General features: G+C 35.5%; 2 protein-coding genes across 2 annotated transcripts; both read left to right on the top strand.

The window, feature by feature from the left end:
• Positions 1–862: 862 nt before the first annotated feature.
• Positions 863–6,834, top strand: LOC137739057 (heat shock protein 90-6, mitochondrial-like). Its single transcript, XM_068478534.1, has 20 exons — positions 863–1,148; positions 1,527–1,706; positions 1,795–1,868; positions 2,119–2,244; positions 2,334–2,427; positions 2,509–2,592; positions 2,779–2,922; positions 3,021–3,134; positions 3,217–3,276; positions 3,394–3,468; positions 3,564–3,668; positions 4,074–4,214; positions 4,312–4,404; positions 4,491–4,568; positions 4,808–5,062; positions 5,164–5,266; positions 5,407–5,581; positions 5,672–5,777; positions 5,869–5,958; positions 6,193–6,834. Exons 1-20 carry the CDS (start codon positions 1,041–1,043, stop codon positions 6,415–6,417), a joined length of 2,430 nt encoding a protein of 809 aa, XP_068334635.1. The 5' UTR covers positions 863–1,040; the 3' UTR covers positions 6,418–6,834.
• A 644-nt stretch (positions 6,835–7,478) lies between these two features.
• LOC137740030 (OBERON-like protein) lies at positions 7,479–10,838 on the top strand. Its single transcript, XM_068479817.1, has 3 exons — positions 7,479–7,618; positions 8,740–9,898; positions 10,147–10,838. Exons 2-3 carry the CDS (start codon positions 8,764–8,766, stop codon positions 10,737–10,739), a joined length of 1,728 nt encoding a protein of 575 aa, XP_068335918.1. The 5' UTR covers positions 7,479–7,618; positions 8,740–8,763; the 3' UTR covers positions 10,740–10,838.
• The last annotated feature ends 8,698 nt before the right edge of the window (positions 10,839–19,536 follow it).

Here is a 19,536-nt window from a genome sequence, read left to right as displayed (position 1 = left end):
AGAACTAAAAAACAATTTTAAGTAGGTTTTTGTTTCTAGCTTTTGTTTCATAGTTCATACATTCCTTCGTGTCTCCCTCCTCTCGTCCACCACCATCCTTTACCCCACCCTCTCTCCACCTTTCTTCATTCCTCCTTTTTTTCATCTTTAACGAGAAAAAAAATAAAAACTAAAAATAAAAATGGTTACTAAGCGAACAATAAGTTAGTTATATAATTATCGTACAATGTCTTGTTAGCCAAACTTGAACCTCCAACTTTCCCTTTTAAGCTGCTAATATAGGTAACACAATCCACTTTCCCATCAACCTCTCACATTGCAGTCCAAGAAACCAATTACTATGAGAGGAAACGAGGGGAGGATTGAATGCAACATGTATATATAAGAATTTCTCGTCCTACCCCCTATTATTGCTTACTCAAACGAGGGGCAAAAACATGAGTAGCTGTAAACATGAGTGAATTGAACCACTCATCAATATGACTTTGAGCTAAATATTCACAATCATTTAGCTATTACAAAAAGAGTTAACTATTGGAATGAATTTGGTTTTGTTTGGTTTAAATCGGATTTTTAAAGGAAATAAATATGAATTGAACCAATTGAGTCGATTCGAGTTTGACCGGTTTGGTCCTTTTTTTGGTTTTTTTTTTTTTTCATTTTTAATGAGTAAGTATTGAACTCGCCACTTATGAGAGTAAATCTAAAAACTTTCACTACATAGTAATGCTTGTAACAAAACAAAACGCTTTTAGAGCAACTGGCTCGGGGGTTTTTATATTTTTTTTCGCTTTGAACGAAAATCTTCGACCACAAATGATCGGCCCAAACTGATCTGCAAACTCAATTACTCCTAAAACCCAACGAATCAAAATTACCAAAATACCCCTTTTATGTCCAGAAGCTTCCTAAACCCCTCTCTATCTCCATCAGAAAACCCCTACTAAACCCTAACTCCTCTCTCCGATCTCCAGCCCTCTCTCTCACTCACAAGCACCACTCTCTCTCTCTTGCTCCTTCATCTCTCCATCTCAACCAGTATGCACAGGCTCCCACGACGCTCCGTCTCCGCCATCCTGCGCCACGGCGGGGGACGTTACCGGAACTCTGCGGCTCCGATCTCTTGTGCTTCTACACACTGCGGCTCGGTGGGTTTCTCATAAATTCATGGTTTATTTTTTCAAGATTCGAGAAATTGAGAATAATTCTGAATTTTTATATATGTGTGATCGAAAATGTTGCTTTTATAACTGGGTTTTCTTTAATTTTGAACTTTAATTACAAAATGGTTCTCAGGGAATCCTCAATTGTTGTTTTTTCATAATTTAATATTTCAAGGGTTTTTTTTTTTTTTTTTTTAATTTAAATTTCTTGTTCTGCTACTGCCAATTTTATTGTGTTCAATCGAAAGGTTTTCGCGATTGGATAAAGACAATTTCTTGTTAAACTTTTGAAGTAATTCTATTGAATTATTTTTTTAATTTTGGATGTTTGAGCTTACTTCGAATATATAAAAAATTGAGCAGGTGGGAGAGACTGATGGGAAAGTCAGATGGCACTCCGTGTTGGTCCCTGGGAAGTGTAACCATACCAATTCCACAACTCAGTTTAATTTAAAACATGGCATGTATTTCGGCAATCGGTATGAATCCACGGCTGCAGCCTCTGATGCACCACCCGCCGAGACATATGAGTATCAAGCTGAGGTACTGTAATGTGATCTTCTGTGGGGTTTTGAGCTTTTATTGTGAGGATTAACTAGTTTTTAAGTGGTGCTTTTCTTCATGATGCCAGGTCAGTCGTCTCATGGACCTCATCGTTAACAGCTTGTACAGTAACAAGGAAGTATTTCTTCGAGAGCTTATCAGGTATTCTTGTGTTAATATCATTTTATGTAATATTGATTCGTGGATATGATGTGTGTTGCTAACTTCGCCATTTGTTTACATTTGGGTTTAAGAGTTAGCAAACTTGCAATTGGAGTGTTGGAGCCAAGAAATACCGAAAAAATCCATGTTTAAGATTCCTTGGCATTCAAGAAATAGTTTTTATGTTTGATTCCAGGTGGTCGTAAGTTATTTAGCATTTGATATGTTGACAATATGTTCTTTTTTGCAGCAATGCAAGTGATGCATTGGACAAGCTCCGTTTCCTCAGTGTCACACAGCCTGAGCTTTTGAAGGGTGGAGGTGATCTAGATATCCGTATCCAGACTGATAAAGACAATGGGATCATCAATATCATGTAAGCTATACTGGTTGTTTCTGTCTTTGCTCGTGCCTAATGATTCTTGTTGATCGTATCAATGGTTTGGCCTTTTCCTTTGTGTGCAGTGATTCTGGAATCGGTATGACTCGGCAAGAGCTTATTGACTGTCTGGGAACAATTGCACAAAGTGGGACTTCAAAGTTCTTGAAGGCATTGAAGGTATACTAAGTCTTTGAAAAATATTTAAATTTAAGATCCTGCTTTGAATTATCTTATATACTTAGAAGTTTGTTTTATCAGGATAGTAAAGATGCTGGAAGTGATACCAATCTGATTGGTCAGTTTGGTGTCGGCTTTTACTCAGCATTCCTTGTTGCAGATCGGGTAAGTTCTTGGCCAGAAAAATGACTTTTAGTTTGGTATTGACTATAACGATGGGGTATTCCTCCCATTACCCAAGTTCCTCCTATGCTTTGCGGATTCAACTTCCGTTTGTCTTTTTTTAATCGTAAACTTCCGTATAGAAATTTTTGTACTGCTTGATTGTTATGTGTCTCCTATCGGTTACAGATTGTTGTCTCCACAAAGAGCCCAAAGTCTGACAAGCAATATGTATGGCAAGGAGAGGTGAATGCTAGCTCTTACACAATTCAGGAGGAGACTGATCCTGAGAAGCTTATTCCCAGAGGAACCCGCATCACCTTGTATCTCAAGGTCAGTCAGTAAATTTTTTCTTGCTTTGTGATTTCTTAAACCTCTTTGTACTAGACACTGATCTCCAAGCTAATCTTTGTCTGTCTGCCTACTTTCAGCGCGATGACAAAGGTTTTGCTCATCCAGAACGAATTGAAAAGCTTGTGAATAACTATTCACAATTTGTTTCCTTTCCTATATACACTTGGAAGGAAAAAGGATTCACTAAAGAGGTAAGGGTTCTTCTCTATTGTACTTTTGTCATAGGTTTTGTAAGTTATATTCTCTCGGAAACTATTGAGACTTTCCGTTCAGGTTGAGGTAGATGAAGATCCAGCTGAATCCAAAACGGACGAACAAGATGAGAAAACCGAGGTATTTCTCTCTCATCCAGTATCTTGATCAATCTTGGACTAATGTATTCTGCATATTAGGAGAATCAGTGAAAATTCCTATCCATGACTGATGCGATGACTGAATTAACTTTTACAGAAAAAGAAGAAGACGAAGACTGTTGTTGAGAAATACTGGGATTGGGATCTCACTAATGAGACACAACCAATATGGGTGAGCCTCAGTTTCTTTTTTAGATGTTTACTTTGCTTTTTATCTTAGCAACTTTATCAGGAGAACTCATACATCATCTTAATTGATGTGTACAGCTTCGCAATCCCAAGGAAGTTAATACAGAGGATTACAATGAGTTCTACAAGAAGACTTTCAATGAATACTTGGATCCACTAGCATCTTCGCACTTCACAACAGAGGTATAACTACCATTACCTCGTTGTAAGAAAATAAGTTAATCAACAAATGCGTTTTCTTGTACTTGTAGATTTTGAAGTAAATGTTGCATATTTCTGTATCTGTATCATCACATGATTTTTACTTCTTGAGTTGGGTAAAAGTTATGTAGAATCAACAATTAATGAAGTTCCTTAACAATGGCTTTTTTGTTGTAGAATTTTTTAAACCGCATACTTATGTATGGCGGCAATTGTCATGATATCTTATTAAGTTGGGTAATGAATGGGAATTATCTAGAATGGAATTGCAATTGAGAATGCGGCATTAGTTCCCTGAACTTAGGATAAAATGTATCATTGTTTGACTATGTACACTTCATTTCTTATTTCTTTTGCTTTTAAGCTGAAAGACGTTGCTATTTGCAGGGTGAAGTAGAGTTCAGGTCTATTCTATATGTGCCAGCTGTCCCTCCTATGGGGAAAGATGACATAGTCAATCCCAAGACAAAAAATATAAGGCTCTATGTGAAACGGGTGTTCATTTCAGATGACTTTGATGGAGAACTGGTAAACAACACAAAAGATGTTTCTACAACATTGTAATGCATGGTTCTCTTAAATGTAAGCTTAATGGTTCTAATTGTTTTTACATTGGCCTGAGCAGTTCCCACGATATTTAAGCTTCGTCAAAGGTGTTGTGGACTCAAATGATCTTCCACTCAATGTCTCACGTGAAATTCTTCAGGAGAGTCGTATTGTAAGTACATCCACCTCACTATCTTTCTAACCTTTAGTTCTAGTTAGTTTATTTAACAAACTATTATTTTTGTGATCTACTTGAAGGTACGGATTATGAGGAAGCGCTTGGTTCGGAAGGCCTTTGACATGATCCTTGGAATATCCATGAGTGAGAACAGAGAAGTATGATTTTGGTTCTGTTTTCTTATCATCCATTTTTTTGTATATTTACCTTCTTGTAGAAATATAGTTCAAATTTCAGCATCTTGGCAATTACCTCCTCTTGCATGTCTCCTTTCTTTTACGTTACCTGTAGCTACGACTGTGAATCCTGATCTTTGCCAGCCATCTGCTTGCTTGCGGGTAGAGAATGATATATTCCCATAATAATCTTTAAACATACCCTTTTTTGTTTGTTGCAGGATTATGAAAAGTTCTGGGAAAATTTTGGCAAACACTTGAAACTGGGTTGCATTGAAGATCGTGAAAATCATAAGCGTATTGCTCCGTTGCTTAGATTTTTCTCTTCCCAAAGTGAGGATGTGATGATCAGCTTGGATGAATATCTTGAAAACATGAAACCTGAGCAGAAGGATATCTATTACGTTGCTTCCGACAGCGTGACAAGTGCAAGCAATACACCATTCCTGGAGAAACTTCTTGAGAAGGACCTCGAAGTATGTAGTGTCTCTCAATTAACTTGATGCTAATATATGATTATGTTCTTTTTCGTTCTGTTTTATGATTCATCATGATTTATGTTGTTCTATTGTTGTAGGTGTTGTACTTAGTTGATCCCATTGATGAGGTTGCCATCCAGAACCTAAAATCATACAAGGAGAAGAATTTCATTGATATTAGCAAGGAAGATCTCGATTTAGGTTAGTTCACTGGAGCCTTTTCATGTTACTTTTCTGTTCTGCTGTGGATGGGTGGCTGCTAATCTTTGTGCTTCTTTGATTTTACGTTTCCTTTGCCAAGGACTTAGCTGAAAACCTGAGTGTGAATGACATTTTTGCAGGGGATAAGAATGAGGAAAAAGAAAAGGAGATTAAGCAGGAATATGGCCAAACATGTGATTGGATTAAGAAGCGTTTGGGCGACAAAGTTGCCAGTGTTCAGATTTCAAACCGTCTTAGCTCGTCACCCTGTGTTCTTGTGTCTGGGAAGTTTGGCTGGTCTGCCAACATGGAGAGGTAAGAGGCTTCTGTGTTGCTATTTACAATTTTTAGAAATTCGTGTATTGGAACCTAAATGTTATCTTCTGAACTTTTGATTGGATCCAGATTGATGAAGGCACAAACTGTTGGTGATACCTCTAGCCTGGAGTATATGAGAGGCAGAAGGGTGTTTGAGATTAATCCCGAGCACCCAATCATTAAAAACTTAAATGTATGTTTGCACAAAGAAAGTGCTAGTTCCAATCATTTGAATACTTGACGGTTGTAGCAAATTTGATAACACTTTTAACCCTGATTTGTAGGCTGCAAGCAAGACCAACCCGGATGATGAGGATGCTATAAGAGCTATTGATCTTCTGTACAATACAGCTTTGGTATCAAGTGGTTTTACTGTGAGTATTCGTACTTGCTTTATATCTCTCGTTAAAACTGCTCTTAGGATTATAAGGGGACCAAAAATATTTGTTGGGTTGAGACACAAGATGCTACACACAACTATTATTCTCTAGGAATTTACTGTAGCCAACACCCGAAAATGACGATTTGCATCATTGCATCATTGCATGCTTGTTTGATGATGTCTGTGAGCGTCTAACCCGTTCACCTTGTACGCCTTGTTAATGCAGCCTGAAAATCCAGCAGAGCTGGGTGGAAAGATATACGAGATGATGAGTCTGGCACTCTCTGGGAAATGGTCCACACCTGCTGCCGAAATTCAGCAACCCGAACTCCGGCAACACAACCCAGATATACTAGACGCCGAGGTACAGCACCCAGGACCGCAACACAACCACCCCGAGACGGTAGAGGCCGAGGTGGTTGAGCCCGTTGAAGCTGGCAGCCAGAAATGAGGAGCACAAAGCAAGTTTCCTTTTGCTCTCTTTTTTCTCATGCACAAAATTCAGTTGGGGTAGGGTCTTAGAGGTGTAGTTCATAAAATGTGTGGACATAATTGTTAGGATATAATATTTGATGGGGCTGTTGGCAAGAAATAAGGGAGCATAAAGCAATTTTCCTGTTTTAGTTCTTACAAATTTTCAGTTGTAGGTTTCGGTGGCAGTGTTGATATATGGAGTGTTATTAATTATGGGATTACTACTAATTACTTGTTTAGTTTGTGCCTTGTTCAACTTTATTTTGTAAACCTAATCAATCTGGTGTTTACAAGTTAGTTTGAAAGTGTTATTCTATGAAACGCTTGTACAAATAAGCGGTTGTTTGCCGAGCAACCAAATGTGTGCTTTTAATTCCAAGTGTTTTTGGCTATTTAGTATTACGATCTGGTAATATTCATTTCTACTTGTAAGTAAGAGGTTTTAGATTGAATTCTCGTACAAATTTGAATTACATTATTGCTAGTTCATTGTTAAAAATAAATAAAAAATACTAAGTGTTTTTGCTTTCTACTCAAAGCACTTTTAAAAATTTTGCCAAACAATTATTTTTGAAATAGAAGTTTTTTTTTTGTTTTTTTAACAAACAATATTATTTACATAAAAAATAAAATAAAAATTCTTTTATTCTTTAAAAAACTTTTAATTCCAGCACAATTCAAATGAGCCTAAGATATTATTGAAAGACTATTTTTGAAAGTTCAACTAAATTAATGGATAAAACATTGTACATAAATAATGATACTTTCAGTTTTGATAAATTTAAAGAGACATAATAGTTTTCGTCATATTAACTTACTAATTAGTGCTAATTAATTTGTAATTTGATTGACTAAGAAATGGAGAAGGGAAATGCCTCTAGACCACGTTACATTTATTTATCTTTACCTAAAATTTATATTTTATTCCATATATATAGGCTATGTACAAAAGTCAAGCATCCCATACTTCAAATGACCATTTTAACCTCGAGAATACACGACGTTGAAAGTCTTGACCCCGCTGTCCGGGTGAAAAAACTCCATTGCGCGTTCCAAGGGTAAAATCGGAAAACAACGCCTTACAGGAGACGAATAAAAAACTTCCACAAATCTGTCTCTCCGCGTCGCTGATCTTTGTCCTCTACTGGGCAGCTGAATCTTCTCTCCGGCTTCGTCTGGTCAGCTCTCTCTCTCTCTCCCTCCGTCCCCCCCCCCCCCCATTTCTTCTGGTTGGTCGCCGAGAAAATACGGTAGAAAATGAAAGAAAATTCTTTTAGTTGCATTCATTTTACTGCTATTGATCTAGTAATTTAGCAAAACCCCCAGCACTGGACCGAGGCAAGTACTCAGATTGGGATCGGTTCCCTGACCTTTGAATTTACTGCTTAGCCTTTTAATTTTACTCTTTGTTGCTGTAATTCTCTCTCTGTACTGTGTGAGTCGTTGATTTGTATCAAATTAATCACCAGCGGAAGCAGATTTAATGGAAAAGTAGGTTTTTTCTGTGAAAAGTAAATAAATTTGGGGATTTATGTTGTGTGGGAATTGGTAAAGGTCTGCCTTTTTTGTTGTGTGTTTGTGAAATGTTCTTGTGGTTTGAAAGTTGTTTCATTTCGAAAATTTGGGAATTGGAGACTTTTTTTTTTTTTTTTTTTTTTTTCACTATAGCCTTGCTTGAAAGTTGAAATTAGCTTTAGATTGATAATGTTAGGGGCAGAAGAAAGCTTAAATTCGCTGTCTTACTTTGTTCAATTTCAGTAAAAACTAGTTCTTTTGTGATGTATAATTCTTCGGAATCACTTTGCTTTGATACTAGCTGAATCGGAATAGGAATAGTAATTATAATGTCTCGTGAGAAGTTTATATTATTAATAACTGTATTTAATCGATGCCGTAGAAACTAGATGATATGCTTCTCGCAGCAGCTTGCCTAATCACAATAAGCTAATCGAGTTTCTTGTAGTTGAAAATGCGTTCTTACAGATATTTGTAATTGTTTATGTGTGCATGCACATGTGTTTTCTTTTGGTGGTGCTGCATGCGTGTTGCTTCTTCGCAACAATAAGAAGTGCTGAATGCGTGTTGCTTCTTCGCAACAATAAGAAACCTTCTTGTGACAAGTTACTTTTAAAGAAATTGAACCTCTCTCTATTTGGTTGTTATGGAGGATATCTTTTTTGCTCCTGCACATTTCTCTCGTCAGATATCAGAATATGCGTTTGTCATGACATTTTTCAAAAGATTTTAAGTTTTATGGTACTGAATACTGATGGTGATGGTGGTACTTCTTTTGCCACAGTCGTATATAAGGGGGAACTGGTGGATGGGTACATCATCTGGTTCCAATATACACCAACAGCCTTCATCAAGAATGCTTCCTCCACGTCAGCAACCACGAGCAGGGGGACTACAAACCTCACTGTCCCTTGTATCTTCAGATCCTCGGCTTTCCCCAGAAGAACCCAGATCAAATTCTGATCATAGACGTGAGTCCCCTACCGAGAGTGCCAGTTCTCGAGAAACCTGGCCTACTGCTGATGCCATAATGGCAAAGAAGATGGAAAATGGGAAAGCAGAAAATGATTGCCCTGAACAATCAGTTATTCGCCGTGTTTCCAGTGCTGATAAGATATCTCTTCGAGATATAGCAAGAGAGCGAGTTGATATAATCACTGAAAAGATGCATCACCTACCTGATGAGTTTCATGAAGAATTGAAGAACAACCTCCGAGTCATCCTTGATGGAAATGGTGGTTCGCAGCAGAGAGAAGAATTTTTTGTTTTGCAGAAACTTGTTCAGAGTAGAGCAGACTTAACGGCTAAGACATTGATCAGAGCACACAGAGTGCAGCTTGAAATCCTTGTTGCAATAAATACTGGGATTCTGGCATTCTTGCATCCAAATATCAGTCTCTCTCAAACTTCCTTAATTGAAGTTTTCATGTACAAGAGATGCAGAAATATAGCATGCCAAAACCAGATTCCAGCTGATGATTGTACCTGTGAGATATGTACGAAAAGAAATGGTTTCTGTAATCTTTGCATGTGTGTAATATGTAACAAGTTCGATTTTGAAGTGAACACTTGCCGTTGGGTTGGTTGTGATTTGTGTTCACATTGGACTCACACTGACTGTGCTATTCGTGATGGTCTAATAAGCATGGGAGCCTCTGGTAAGAGCGGAGCAGGGCCATCCGAAATGCTTTTCAGGTGTCGAGCTTGCAGTCGAACATCTGAGCTATTGGGCTGGGTCAAAGATGTTTTTCAACACTGCGCTCCTGCCTGGGATCGGGAGGCTCTGACAAGGGAGCTTGATTTTGTTAGTAGGATTTTTCATGGGAGCAAAGACACCCGAGGGCAAAAACTCTTTTGTAAGTGTGAGGATCTCAAGGAAAAAATAAAAAGTGGACTTGCAGATTCAACAGCAGCCTGCAGAGCAATATTGATGTTTTTCCAAGGTACAGAATTGTTTGAAGCATTTTATTTTATTTTATTTTCCTCGTGGTGTCAAATTCGGTATGCTTCTTAGGGAAAAGATGTATTGTGGTACTGTCAAGTCTTGTGGAATAGTATTCCACTCCAACCATAGGACGAATTTTTGTGGAATTTTAGTTTATGTTGCAGTATCTGCATACTTTGCTGTCATACTTTTATTTTATCTTTAATCTATGTCATCCTGATTTGAAGTTTTTTTATTTTTATGAAGAGCTTGAGGGAGACTCTCCAAAGAGCCTGGAAAACGGGGAAAGTGGACGGCTAATAGCACCACAGGAGGCTTGTAATCAAATCGCTGAAGTGGTGCAGGAGGCCATAAGGAAGATGGAAATGGTTGCTGATGAGAAGATGAGAATGTATAAGAAATCCCGAATGGCTGTTGAGGCTTGTGACAGGGAACTCCAGGACAAGGCCAGAGAAGTTCAAGAGCTAAAGCTTGAGAGGCAAAAAAAGAAGAGTCAAATTGAAGAGCTGGAGAAAATTGTGCGGCTCAAACATGCAGAGGCTGATATGTTCCAACTCAAGGCCAATGAGGCAAAACGAGAGGCTGACAGGCTTCAGAGGATCGCTCTTGCCAAGTCAGATAAATCAGAGGAAGAATATGCCAACAGTTACTTAAAGCAACGGTTGAGTGAAGCCGAGGCTGAAAAGCAGTATCTTTTTGAGAAGATGAAACTGCAAGAGAGTTCGCGGGCATCCCAGAACAGTGGCGGCGGCGGTAGTGACCCTTCTCAGTTGCTGTTGTACTCGAAAATGCATGATATGATGCCAAACGAACGCCATCCTTTCAGAAAAAATCCCTGAGGAGTGATTTCTAGTATGTACTGTATTATTTTAACTTCAACACTAGTAATTTTACCTTCTTTCGTGAACTGGTTTGAACGCGATGACACGCTTGTTTAATATGACTTGTGTGCCCTGTGTCCATTTTTATTGCATCTATATCTATGAAGCTTGATAGTTAAAGCAATCTGTTATATACTTGTATGTCCTACTGTTCTTAGAGAAAATGTGGCAGTAAACAGAATGAGGTCCTTTATTATTGTTTTCTTCATTACATTGTTTACCTCAAGAAGTGGACAGAAGTTAAAACTTCGTCGACTATTTATCCGAACATAACTGAACTTGCTACGTGCTTTATTCGTAGCTCAGCGCTGTTTTGGCACCGTCTTTAGGTCAGTGACCGGAGAAGGTGACCGGAGAAAGCCTTGTTATCTTTATTTCGGTAAACCATGAAACTGGGAGCACGAAGATTGATGGGTAAGGAGACTGGGATGAGCATGAAGGTCGTTGAACGTCATTGTGGTGCTAATACCATGACACCTAATTGTAGAGCTTACAGAGACATTTGGAGTGATAATTTTAGCGTTGTTTTTTAATAGGCTTGATCTTTTGGACTTGGTGAAGGTGATGATCTTGCTGGGGATGTTCGACGGAACCAGAGTTCCATTCGGAAAACGCAAAAGATCTAGTGCGGTCGGTATTGAATGGCTGAGGATGAATTCATGGAGTTGGTCCGGTGTGATTGCAGCTTCCGAAATTTCGTGATCATTTGGCATGAGGAAAGTTATGTCGGAATATAAACATGCAAGACTCATTTTAATCCCCATTTCGGTACACATATCTACGAGGACAAATTTCTTTTTTTTTTTTTAAATACAAGCTATAATGAGGATGGAAAAATCAAGATACAAGCGATGATGGGGATGGGAAAATCAATCTCGCGACCTCGAGTGCAGTTGGTATTTGTTTAAGCTGCTGATGTAGGGCTGGTATTAAATTTATAGCATGGTTTTTGCATATAGAAAACTTCATTTTAATCTTTGACAAATATGACTTTTAGATTAAAATTATGAATAAAATCAAAATCTAATTTTAGTCCCTTGATACATTAATAACCTCATTTATTAATTATATTTTGATTTTTTAATTATTTCTTTTTTTTTTCTAATTTTTAATGTATTAATTTTATTTTATTATAATTTTCATTTTCATTTCATTTAGTGTAATATATTTTGTTGTAAACATTTAGATAAACTAATTTTTGTTATACAATATATTTCGATGTACTTTGTCTTCTTCATTTAGGTACATTAAATTCATTATAATACATTTCGGTGAATACATTTCGGTACACACATTTAGGTACATTAATTTAATATAATACATTTCGGTTCATATATTTCGGTACATACATTTCGGTACTAACATTTAAATACATTAGTTCAATATAATACATTTCGGTACACATATTTCGGTACTAACATTTAGGTACATTAATTAAGTCTTTCAAGTTTGAAGAATGTTGAATAAAATTAATAAATTAAAAAACTCTTTTTTGGTCAAAAAAATAAATTAAAAATTTTATATTAATAAATTTAAATATTTAATGGGAGACATTAAATAAAATGCACATAATTATTTTGAATTAAGGATACATCAAGGGTGTCACATCCCGGCCCGAACCCCCGCCACATCTCAGGCTCGACTCCACCATAGCACAATATTGTCCACTTTGGGCCCCGACCACGCCCTCACGGTTTTGTTTCTAGGAACTCCTAAGTTAAGCGAGTAACGTGCGAGAGCATTCCCATGATGGGTGACCCATTGGGAAGTTTTTGGGGGCCCGGGCCGGGATGTGACAAAGGGATTATAATCAATATATAATCTAACACCAGATTTATTTTAAATTTCAATATTCTTGAATGATTAAAGTTATAAAAATAAAAAAATAAAAATAATAAAAAAAACCCTTTTGCATAATTGCATTTCATGCTTTTTGGCATAAAAATATTGTTTTCTGTCTACGAAGACAAATTTGACTGCCACGTTATCATTTAATAATCAATTGAACAAAATTTATAACAATTGTATGACATTTGTACATGAGCTATTGTATTTAATTGGAAATTGTATGAAATCAGAAAATGTAAGAAATTGAAATTGGACGAAAATTTGAGAAGGCAAAATGTAAGTTACCTTAACAAAATTTCTATTTACGAGCAAATAATGATTTACTAACACACAAGAATGAATAGATAAGTGGGTCCGGTGTTGAAAATGTGTCTTCCATTCCAAATTTAACAAGGTATTGTTACAAAAAAAAAATGAACAATTTATGAATAAATAATAAATCGAGGATTGCCTTAGTGGTTATGACACTTCTCTCTAACTCATCGTATCTCAAAACATAAACTCTTGTCTTCTCCTTAATATAACTTATAATAATATCGCTTATAACAAATAAAAAATGAAAGCGAGACCAATCTTCTTCAACATAAGAAAATGTCAAGCCTTGAACTTCAATTTGGCTGCATTACAAAGTTGGAATTTGAAGCTAAACTTTGACCAAATAAATAAATAGGTCCATATCCATGTACTATCCATATAGTTGAGGACAAAATTGGAGATTGCAAATCTTCTATAAAATGGACTTGGGTACGAAGACTGACCCAATTTAGAGAGATACGTTGCCCTTCAACATTGACACTACACCAGAATTTTCAAGCTCTTTGTGTTTGGATTAATTAAATTTGTCACTTTCAACTTGATCCTTCATATTAAGTAAGCGTAATAGAGCTGATTCTTGCAACGTATTGACATGACTAGATAAAACTTCAGTAAGATCGTCATACCACGTCATTACATTAATGGATGATGATATAATCACATAGGGGAATTATCCTCTAATTAAATTATATTCTAAAAGTTTTTTTTTTTTTTTTTTTACCCGGATAGGAAAAGAAAAATTAGTAAATTACAAAGAAAAGCCCATCGAAAAACAAAGTTACTAAAGTCCAAAAGCCAAGCTAAACGCGCCTTAACAAGAAGAGTCTACCTCCAAGACAAATTATCAGAAGAAGACGGACCAAAACTAACAAGAGCATCCGCATACAAAATTTGTAATACATTTAATTAATTAATTAATACTTGGTATGAAATAATGAAAGATGGATTGGGTGCCGGTAATGTGAAATTTAGAACAATACTACTCATTACCTGAAAGCTAGCTATTTGGACATTCTTTTGGCCATGGGAATTCCTGTATTATAAATCAATCCTTCAAAACACCACGGGGTGGTTTAGTGGGTGGAGCAAATTTCAGGCTCATATTTCACATAGTATATTTTAGGTTCGATTTTGAACGTTGGTGAATGATGAATGACACGATGGTGACAAAGAGGAGGCTGACATGCCTCCTGACCCCAGAAATAATAAATTATCATAACAAACCCATCAGCTAGTCCTTTAAAAACCAATGAAGTCACTTCAAATTAGTAGTTCGAATCCAATTAGAATAATTGCAAGAACACATCATACAAGTGCACGGATTGGGCGATGTTGTAACTTGAATGTTGAACTATCATTATCGTATTCTAACATGTATTTATTCTTTATGTTATTGTTATAAAATAATTGGGACATGACATCAATGGGAAAGAGGCCAGGGTGACATTTATATTTGAAATAGGTAGGTAGGTAAGCCATGGTGTTTTATTTTATGTGATTATTGTTTGAGTTGTTGGAAGAGTTTGAATGGTTTTGGAGACAACTAAAATTAATCATTAATAAATGAGTGAGTAAACAACCAATGCATGTACAAAAATGATGGGTGTATGAATATTTAAGATTAGAAAATAAATAGTGTTAGAGAGGAATAAATATAAGTTGAGGTTTGCAACATAAGATTTTTACTTGTATTTCATAGTTCAATTATTTAAATTTAATGTTAATAAAAGTTGAGATTGTACCACAAAACCACTATCGGGGATAGAAATAGAATATGAAACTGTAAGTTCCCAAGCAATGGAGGAGCCCAGGGCTCTCACCTCGTGCCTATTGAAGAATGAGCCAAATTGGCAATATAAGGAGTAACTCAACTTCTTATAAGCCCTTGCAATGTTTTTCCTTTCACTAATGTGGGACTGTTTTATCATCATGTACTCACAACTAATTCATTCAAAGTGCTACATATGCATATATAGGCAAGGTGCAAAAGTTGTAGCTCAAGTGGTTCTAGGATTTGTTTGGGACTTCTTTCGTTACGGCAAAATCACTTTTTGACAACCAAAAACACATCTCTAACTATACTTTTGAAGAAACTTATAAGTGATTTAGGGTGATATAAACATTTTATCGAGAAAGTGCTTCATTGCTTTTTTAAGAAACACTTTAATTTTTAATAAATGCTTCAGTGTAATGTTAATAAAAACATTTTTAACAAAAAGGTTTATGACCATACATTCTTTTCTTCAAAAGCAATCTTAGACGAGCTCTAAGACTATTTATTATTGCACTCAAAATCCTATCTTCACCTTCCCCTTCCCTAAGTATTTGCGTCAAGCTTGGTGTTCTTATTATTATTATTTTTTAATCTCATTTTTTCCCATTTTTCTTTATAACAGAAGATTTTTATTTTATTTATTTTGTCTAAATTATATCAAGTTCAAATTTGAAACACATTTTCATGTTGCCTCAAATAATACAAAAATATGATCTCATATATCATGTTGCCAATGACCCATTCAAACTGACATCATACTTCACCTACAAAATAATTAACACCCATAAAAAAATAATAAATAATAAAAAAATAAAAAAACCTTTCACATAAATTGTACACTCACCTATTAGGCATCTATTTTAGGTTGCAAACTTGCAATGGCAGTTTATTGGGTTCATATTCAAAGCCCTGCAATGTTAACCACTCTTCAGATGATGCCTATTTTTAGGCTTTCAAGTTGCATGTGGTTCAATATCCTAATAAATAATGTGTTGAATTTATGTTCATGCGTTCCAAGTTCGAAACTCTCTACTCTCTTAAATTAATGTAATTATTTTGAACTCTCCCCCTCTTTTAATAATATAAAAGTAAAAAAAAGCCCCTCAGGTTATGCAATACTATTGGATCCTTGTATTTTTGGTAATCGTTTTAAATTGAGATTAACAGAAAATCTGTTGAGCTGCAAACAATTAAGTATAAAAATCTGACAAACCTCCAAGCTTAGCATGTTGCCCGGTAGCCGTTTGGCACCTAAATTAATTCTATGCCTTTTTAAGCAAATGGGAGAAGGACTTGCATGACAATTACATAGTTTTCGTAATGTTACATGTTAAAGATACAATGTTATGTGTAGATTTTATTTAATATGACGTCGTATCATTATTAAGAGTTGCTACAATAACAATAAATTTGAAACATGTACGCTGCTCTCGAAATGAAAAAGACCTTAATAAATATTTTCGTGGACATTTACCAACAACTAAAAATGTTTTGGTGGACGTTAAAGTGGGCTATAGGAGCCTATAAAATCATACAAAGCAATGGCTATTAGATTTTTGGAGTAATTTAAAGTGGATATTATTTGTAGTGCTTTGAGACATCTTTTTAGATTAAAGTCTAAATAATTAAGAAAGATAACCTAATGTCGTATTATGTATCATGATTAACATTCATGGGACTGCAGAACAATCTTTTTTCCAGCGTACCCCACCATGCACCTGCCCTCACATGCCACGCAAAAGTTGATCAACCTACTACAACTTTCTTAGAAAGATAGAACATTTTTATTATTAAAGTTAATCATCCATTTAAATTGGTTATTTGAAGGCTTAATTACCTTAATTAACCGGAGTAGAACACCATAATCCAAAAGTTATTCTCTATAAATATTCTCTGCAAACCAAATAAATTAAGCATCTCGTCTTAACACGTATAACTTGACATTCCAAAAGTGATTCTCACATATCAACATGAATATTATGTATTCAAATGTTCTAGAGTAACTAGAAAATGTCCTGGCGGGCGACTACATAGAGTGATCCCAAGCTAAGTCAATAAGATTCTCCGCTTTGCAATGGTTGGGAAGGAAGGAGAAGACGTTTATCGTACGCAACCTACTTTCCCTTGCTTTGCAGAAAAGTCTTTTTCACAATTTGAACTCATAATGTTTCGATCATAAATTAACAATCTTTCCGTTGCACAAAAGCTCGCCCTCAACTGCAGCTTCTCATAATTTCTTGATTGGTTTCGTTTGTTTTGGTTACCATAAGCTTAAGTAGGAAAGATGCTTGGATAAGTGTCCTACCTTTGGTTACCACGGATAACTTGACATTCCAAAAGTGATTCTTACATATCAACATGAATATTATGTATTCAAATGTTCTAGAGTAACGAGACCATGAATATTATGTATTCAAATGTTCTAGAGTATCGAGAAAATGTCCCGACGGGTGACTCTATAGGATGATCTCAAACTAATAAGGTTTTCAGTTTTGCTATGATCAGAGGAAGGGAGGAGACGTCTATCGTATGCAATTTTATTCTTATTTTACATAAAAAAAATATTTTCCCGACTCAAACTCGTGATCTCTCTATCACAAATTAACGACTTTTTCGTTGCATAAAGGTTCACCCTTGACTGCATGAGAGGAGCTTCTCATAATTTCTTGATTGTTTTCGTTTGTTTTGGTTACCATAAGTGTTCAAGTAGGAAAGATGCTTGGAAAAGTGTACTACCTTCTTGGATTGTTTTAAGGGTTTTGCTTTTGGGCAAAGGAACGCATGGGCATATGGCTTTTCCCCGAAGTGACATTGCCATCGCCATCAAGCTATCAAGTTGTCAATAGTGGGACATGGGATTAAAAAGTGAACATCTAATCATGTACATGCCATATACAAACATGTCCAATAATTTCAACCAACTCTTCAACTACGTTACCGCAACAATCCCATGGGAGTCAAGAAACGCCTAGATATAGTGGTGCAAGTTGAATCTCGAATCTAAATTTGACCCAATTAAGTTCAAATAAACTCAATCTAAATTTCATAGTTTCGACTTGCTAGATATTTATGTTTGTTCACCAACTATTCTTTATGAAACTTAGATTGAGTTTATTTGAACTTAATTGGGTCAAATTTAAATTCGAGATTCAACTTGCACCACCATATATAGGACTCTCATGGTGGATTGTTGTAGCACTTAAGGAACATATGGATCATATCATTTATTTATATCATAATCTGTAAGATGATAATATTGTGTTGCGGTGTTTATGTACACTAAATTTATCCTCACAGGGTTGCTCATACAAATAAAACATGGCAAATTTAATTATGAAAACAAGATAAAGCAACTGGCAACATAATTTTTAGAGAAAACTCATATGAGAACTTCTCAATGGGTCACCCATCCTGAGAATTCTCTAACTCGCTTAACTTCAGAGTTCCTACGGAACACGAAGCCAGTGAGCTCCCAAAATGCCTTGTGCTAGATAGAGATGAGAATATACATATAAGGCTTACATGATCCATAGAGATGAGAATATACATATAAGGCTTACATGATCCATTCCCCTAAACGATGTGGGATGTTACAATCTCTTTAATAATAAAATTTACTATAGAAATTAAATCTCTTTAACTATTTTTTCTTATTTCATTTACTTTTTATTATTTATTCTTCTTCTTCTTCTTCTTCTTCTTGCCGCTCTAGACCCACTCATAGATTTTATTTTTTATAAACAACCTATATGACAAAAAAAATTTCTTCTTATAATCAGCATTTTTAGAGATTTATGTGTCTTGCGTATATGTATATTTTGTACTTTTTAGTTAGGTACATATCTTGCTTAGAGATATATTACTCATTCATGTATTTATTTCTTGAGTTAAGTCATATGTCTTGTACATGAATTTATGTTAGTATATTAGTTTTTAGGTTATATGGCCAAAGGTCAATAAAATCTTTACTAATTAATGATATATCATCTGTCAAAACAGGCTGCCGACTCCCACCTAGATTCCAATTAAAGGTCATAGTTGCCAAGAAAGTAGAGAGAAACTAAGCTCTTACCTATGAGAAAGATACCACCGAGAGAGGAAAGAGGGACTTCCATGAAGTGAGGGAGCTCAAGCAGGCCTTTCCTGGAAAGGAAGTAGACGACAAGAACCTAGTGATGGAAAAAAAGAATCAGGAAATAAACATTGCAACGTAGTGTATGAATCAAAATGAAAAAAGAAAAAGAAAAAAAAGAACTAGAAAACGGACACGACATTGCAGTGTCTGAATCCAAATGTAAAGTAATGTAAAATACAGAAACAAGAAACGAACAATGTATTGCAGTTTTCTAAATTCAAATGTAAAAGTCATGAGTTGAGCGATGTGTGAAGCGCATGAGGTAATGGAAAAAACAAAATCAGAAAACAGACACTACAACGCAACATTTGAATCCAAATGTAAAAAATAGAACCACGAAACAAACATTGTAATGCAGTGTCTGATTCATATTGATCTATTTCAAAAAATAAAAAAATATGAGAAACATGGTGATTTTAAGTAGGTGCTAGCTGTGGTGGTAAATTTTGTAATTTTTGTATATTTTGAATGCATTGAAGTATTATAATACATAATTGACCTATTTATAATTAACATAAATATTGTTGATATATTGTTAATATTGTAATTTTTTATTAATTTTATACAGAATCACCCTTAAATATTTGTTCAACGATATTAAGTAAACTGAAAATAAATCAATTTTCAAATATTCAAAATTCAAAAATACAAACAAACAGATGTACGGAATTAGAAGATTTTAA

Source organism: Pyrus communis, chromosome 7, assembly GCF_963583255.1.
Source record: "Pyrus communis chromosome 7, drPyrComm1.1, whole genome shotgun sequence".
Classification (NCBI taxonomy): Eukaryota; Viridiplantae; Streptophyta; class Magnoliopsida; order Rosales; family Rosaceae; genus Pyrus; species Pyrus communis.
This window is presented reverse-complemented; position numbering and strand designations above follow the sequence as displayed.

Excerpts from the sequence above, each read along its gene's own strand:
- LOC137739057 (XM_068478534.1), top strand. The coding sequence starts at position 1,041 with ATGCACAGGCTCCCACGACGCTCCGTCTCCGCCATCCTGCGCCACGGC. Across the intron at positions 3,277-3,393 it reads AACAAGATGAGAAAACCGAG|AAAAAGAAGAAGACGAAGAC; the intron begins GTATTTCTCTCT and ends TAACTTTTACAG. Across the intron at positions 5,063-5,163 it reads TTCTTGAGAAGGACCTCGAA|GTGTTGTACTTAGTTGATCC; the intron begins GTATGTAGTGTC and ends CTATTGTTGTAG.
- LOC137740030 (XM_068479817.1), top strand. The coding sequence starts at position 8,764 with ATGGGTACATCATCTGGTTCCAATATACACCAACAGCCTTCATCAAGA. Across the intron at positions 9,899-10,146 it reads AATATTGATGTTTTTCCAAG|AGCTTGAGGGAGACTCTCCA; the intron begins GTACAGAATTGT and ends ATTTTTATGAAG.